At 37.2% G+C, this 6,000-nt stretch overlaps 1 protein-coding gene across 10 annotated transcripts in view; it reads right to left on the bottom strand.

The window, feature by feature from the left end:
* Positions 1 to 3,560: 3,560 nt before the first annotated feature.
* Positions 3,561 to 6,000, bottom strand: part of rnf220a (ring finger protein 220a) — a 221,413-nt gene continuing 218,973 nt past the window's right edge. For 5 of the 10 annotated variants that reach the window (XM_079613459.1, XM_079613460.1, XM_079613455.1 and 2 more), the window contains one exon: positions 3,845 to 5,426. In XM_079613459.1, coding sequence (XP_079469585.1) covers positions 5,355 to 5,426 — 72 coding nt within the window. In that variant the 3' untranslated portion in view covers positions 3,845 to 5,354. Of the gene's footprint in view, positions 5,427 to 6,000 lie in introns of all 10 variants that reach the window. The other 5 variants (XM_079613453.1, XM_079613456.1, XM_079613454.1 and 2 more) reach the window with 2 other exon arrangements.

Raw genomic sequence — 6,000 nt, 5'->3', positions numbered from 1 at the left:
CTGATGACCCCCTTTCATTATAATGAATAGCCTACATAAAATATGAACTAACAATCAGTCACTAATGGGCAAAGTCATGTTACAACCCTCTCAGACATGTTTCTAGTATTTTTATTTTTGATATGTGACCCTGGACCACAAAATATATTTTATATGTGACCCTGGATCAGATGGGTAATTTTTTTAAAAAATTGAGATTAATACATCATCTAAAAGCTGAATAAATAAGCTTTCCATTTATGTATGGTTTGTTAGGATAGGACAATATTTGGTTGAGATACAACTATTGAAAATCTGGAATCTGAGGGTGCAAAAAATCGAAACATTGAGAAAATCTCCTTTAAAGTTGTCCATTTATGTTCACGATTGTGGAGCATTCACTCACAAAAATAAATGTTTTATATATTTACTAGGGCTGTAAACTATTAATCGTTATTAATCGAATCCAAAATAAAAGTTTGTGTTTACATAATATATGTATGTGTATTGTGTATAATTATTTTGTATATATCAATACACACACATGCATGTATATATTTGAGAAATATTTGCATTTATATAGGCTGCTGCATATATATTTTTATATGATTAATATTATAAATATAACTATTTTATTATATAAATAACAATTTTTTTCTTAAATATATACATGCATGTGTGTGTATTTATATATTTATATATACAAAATAATTATACACAACACACACACATATATTATGTAAACACAAACTTTTATTTTGGATTCGATTAATCACGATTAATCGTTTACAGCCCTAATATTTACGGTAGGAAATTTACAAAAAATCTTCATGGAACATGATCTTTACTTAATATCCGCATGATTTTTTTGCCATAAAAGAATAATTTTGACCCATACAATGTATTGTTGGCTATTGCCACAAATATAACTGTGCGACTTATGACTGGTTTTGTGGTCCAGGGTCACATATATTTACAAAGCTGTTTAAAAGTTTTAAATTGTAATAATATTCTGAAATCTATTACAATCTAAAAAAAACGGTTTATTTTAAATTTTTATTTATTCCTGTGATGGCAAAGCTGAATTTTCAACAGCCATTTCTCCATCAAAAATCATTTAAATATGCTGATTTGATGCTCAAGAAACATTTCTTATTATTACCAATGTTGAAAACAGTTATGCTGCTTAAAATGTTTGTGAGAAAGAGTTTTTTATAGCTCCACCCCTGGTTGGCAAGAATAACTTTGTGACCAAAAGCAGTTGAATGTAGTACTCTATCCATTCATGATCAAATTGGACTAATGCACAACCAGTACATTTTCATGCTGATATTTATTGGCTTCCTGAAAATTTGACAATGCACACCATTTACATGCACTCTGGAGATGCTATTTTTCTGGATGCTCAAACATTTCAACATTCCTCAATTTCCTCCTGGAGTACATAACAAAATACCCAAAGCTTTTTTTTTTTTTTTTCCTGTCAAGCATCTTGAGTGGATCGATCTTATAAAGAGGCTGAAGAGAGGAGAGGAGAGGCTCCTAATTGAATGAGTTGTACAAGCATTTCAACCAGGTAGTGGACACTGAAGGGGAAGAGACACGCTAAAATTCCCACATGAAGGTGTAAATTACCATTGGTACAGACAGCCAATGCAATCGAGGAATTACCCAATGCGACAGAGAAGGCCTGTCCTATTGATTGGTCTGCGGAGATGTTTGTAAACTGCCTATAATGGCCCCCACACTTTATACTCCCCATCAGGGATGGCTTTGACCTCCAAAAGCAATTTCTATAGATCTGCTTCCACTCATCTGGCTTCTTCCTGGTTCCAGCGCCACTCAGGCCACAGGGTGGGCAGTAACCCGAGCCCTGCTCGCAGCCCGTCTAATGCACTCTATGGATCGCACTGCTGTCTGGAACACACAGTCTTGACAGTAAGTAAAGACTTGGGTTAGACGGTAGAGAGGTGAGATGATCTAACCACAGTTACATTCTTCAACCACTACAGAGGAGACACATCACTACAGCACAGACCCCATTCTGACCTCGGGTAAATCCCTGTCCCTGCGAGGTATCACCAATGCCGTTGATACGACATGGATATCAGCCAGATATCAGATGCCTTATTATGAATGGGTTCATGGATTTCTATCAGGGGTTCAAACTGGAAAGGGTGCCAGGAGAAACAGAAAATAGAAAAAAGAATTGTGTCAATTAACAACACCGTTCAAAAGTTTGGGGTCGGTAAGATTTTTGCCAAACCTGCATTTATTTGATCAAAAATACAATACAAACTAATATTATGAAGTATTATTATAATTAAAATTAACTGTTTTCTTTTTTAAATATATTTTCAAATGTAATATATTCCTGTGATGGCAAAGCAGAATTTCATCATTCAGTGTCACATGATCCTCCGGAAATTATTCTAATATGCTGAATTTATTTGGTTTAGAAATCTTTGTAACATTATACTTTACTATGTAACATTGTTCTATACTATCTTTACTGTCACAATATGATCAATTTAATGCATTCTTGCTGAATAAAAGTATTAATTTCTTTTTTTTTAAAAAGCAGCATGTATTGACCCCAAACTTATGAACAGTAGTTTATGTAAAAAATAAAATGCTAAAAAACTAAAACATGACTAAATAAAAAAAACGGTGTTTTAAAAAGACATTGTTACCTTTACAATATCACACTTGCAATTGCTCTCGCACAGTATGAATAAGTCTAATGGAATACAGTATAACTGCCTTTATATTTTAGGAAGGGGGTCCTAGTTGGGGTTCCATGGAATTGAGAAGTCTATTTATTGAGAATAAAAATGGCCTGTATGTGCACTGTAATTAAGTCCATAAACTGGAACAACATAACTGCTGTTTACTTGAAGGTTCTTCCAAGCTTGTTTCTTTTCAAAAGAAACCCACAAACACTTCCAACAAGAGGCTGAAATAGGGCTACACAGACTTAATATAAACTCCTGCTGATTTTCCAACGTATCTATCAGCACTTTACAGGCATCTGAAAGTGTTTAAGGGCCCTGCTACTGTTCGCTCCAATACATCATGAACCTAGAGTTTGGCTTGGGATCAGAGGGTGTACTGGGGAGGTAGACGACTTCTTAATTACATCTTGTAATTTCATGAAATTTTCATTACAGTACTTAATCTTTAAAGTGCACAGTACAGCTGTTCAGGTAAAACATCACCTGTTTATTTAGCCTGCAGAAGGCAGCATAGAGCACTAACATGTCCTTTTTTCCAAAAGTGTCCAAAATTAGGCCCAAAAATACCTAATTTGATGCACTTAGTGTCAGGGATAGAACAAAATCAATGGGGTAGTCTCAAAACTTCATCATTATCAGTACCGGATGCAGTGTAATGCATTTCGAAACGAGAAATCACAATGCCTTAGGAAGTTGTTTTGCTGCCCGACACTCAATGGACATTTATTGACTGATGTACTTCAACAGTCAGCAAGTAGAGCATGTGGTACCATGATAACCAGCTTCACATCTCACGTACTCATACTGGTATAGTTCCACCAGGCAGACCAGTGAATGAAGCCAGCACAGATTTACAGTCATTTAATTGATGTCAAATGTAGCTTACAAACGGGAAAGACACGTACCATTTTCAAGAATATACAAGGACACAAACCATATCACACAATCATCTTGTGCAATCTGTCATCTTTGGGGCAGGCACGAATTGTTCGGCAAAGGAAGGATACAAAGAGTCAACCCTAATTCTTATTTACTACCTGCATTTTACTAAATCGTTGCAGAGAGGATGTTTGGTACAGCTGTTGACCCAGCCACTGTAAAGAGTTTAAGGAACAGTGAAAGAAGTTATAACAAATGCAACATTTGACTGTTTATTGTGGTGTTGGGATCAGCAATGACCTTTCACTTCTTCCTTTTTTTGCGCTTACATCAATACAGAAATCACAGAATACATAGATGTACAAATATAAAGCACACTGTCTCACTCCTAGGGAAAATGTGAGCAGTCAGTCAGTCGGCCAGTCAGGGAAACGAGTCTGGACTCTTCCAGTTCATTCTTTGAGAAAACAAAATAAAATGTTTACCATGTCCTTGATGTTTCAGAGAGGATGTCTGAACATAACTTGTAAATGAGAGCACCCTTTGACGTTTTTATTTTTTTTATAAAAATCCCTTTCCGAGGGAAGAAACTGATATGCAACTGGTCAGGGGGTCTCTTAATACTGTATGTTCAACGGAATAAGCAATAATTCCAATAGTTTGTAACAGACATATGGCATTTAGCATTAAGCTAAAAAAAAACTGAAAAATGAGGGTGAATTAAAGCAAATCTTTCCATTTCTTAAAAAAAGCAAAGAAAAAGGAAGATACTTTCCCTTGTTTCAGGGTTAAATCTACAGTTTTTACTGTATATTTCAATGAAAAATGTACACCTAAATCTTTTAAGTCCTAGTTTGAGTAGTTTATTATTATTATTACTTAAATTTTCTTCCTGTACAATGAAATACAACTTCAACTTCAAGACAACAACATCTGCTTTAAAAATACAGAGGGTTTTCTTTTCTTTTTTCATTTTTTTAATTCACCAAGATTGAAACATATGCCCTCCCTCCCGACCCAAACCACCCCCAACTAAAACTGGACTTTTATTCAATATATATTTCTGTATGTGCATGTGTGTCCGTGTGTGCACGTGTATACAAGTGTGTTTTGTTCTCTATGTCATTTACTCACAACACTGTAAACATACAGAGACTATTATACATGTGCTTGCACTGATTCATTGAATTTGGTTGACATGACTAGAACACCACAAAAGTAGTAATGATTTGGGGTGAATGAGAACACAATGGAGAATCAAGATTGAGGGGTTCTGGAGAGCCTCGGGTGGTCCGTTAAAGTCTCCTCTTCTTATCGTCAGGCTGATGTTCCGGGCGGGTGGACGTCAACGGTCTTGGTGAAGAAGTTGCCACAGAGTGCGAAAGTGGGAGACTAAGAGCAGCAGCAGCAGTGCAGGTGAAGGGACAGAATTAGTACTCTTTCCATCATCTGAGAAGAACGGTTCCTCATCAAGGAACTAAGCTGACTTTGGAGAGGGTGGACCATGGACCAACACAAGAGGGAAGCGGGTGGGCTCTTTGCACAAGCAATTGTAGAGGAGGACTGAGTCTATGAAGTCCTCATTAGTCCTATGCTTGTTAAGTCCTTCCCCATTTGAAGTCAGTGCGAGTCTGTGCTCGTGCCTCTCATGGTCAGGAGGCCGGAGGATACTCCACTCCCTCAGGCGGTGGGGAAACCAAAAACACTAGCGCAAATGGAAACAAAAGTAAAACTAAACAAAAAGAATCCCGGCCTTTTTGTTCACAAATAGACACGTCTGAGGTCCCCTGGTGATGTGATGGTGTTGCATTGTGGGCAGAGTTTCTTGTTTCCCTAGAAGAAGAGAAAGACAGACAAGCAAAAAGTGAGAAGGTGGTCATTTCCATTTGAAAATGCAAACTGCTATGCTATTAAAGACACTTTTGGTGTACAAGCATTTCCTTCTTAGTCTACACTACCGTTCATAAAGTTTTGGGTCTGCGCATATACACTGATTTGGTGCTCAAGTACTAGTGCAGTTTGTACTGTAGAGTACTTTAATAGTGTATGTATGTGGACGAAAAATTTGTTTTTGGGCCTTACACGGGAAGCCCACCCTGTTCGACAAGCATGCGCCTTTCCCACTAGCACTCTGATGTTCAGCCAGTACACATAAAGCCTGCTCCATAAAAGCAGGAGAACAGCAGGGAGAGGTAGAGGAGGAGGAGGAAGGTGAGCTGTGTGGTCTGCTGTCTGCACCACACACACACACATGCTGAACAGGACCGACTGAAAATCACAGGATCTGCTCTTAAAGTGAGCAAACTATATACTTACTCAGCTTCATAAAATACCACAACACTTGATGGAGACCTAAACAGCAAGGCATGCAAGATATAAAATCCTCACGTTTGTCGTGTGCCGCCTC

Source organism: Phoxinus phoxinus (assembly GCF_949152265.1).
Source record: "Phoxinus phoxinus genome assembly, chromosome: 5".
In the NCBI taxonomy this organism is placed as follows: Eukaryota; Metazoa; Chordata; class Actinopteri; order Cypriniformes; family Leuciscidae; genus Phoxinus; species Phoxinus phoxinus.
This window is presented reverse-complemented; position numbering and strand designations above follow the sequence as displayed.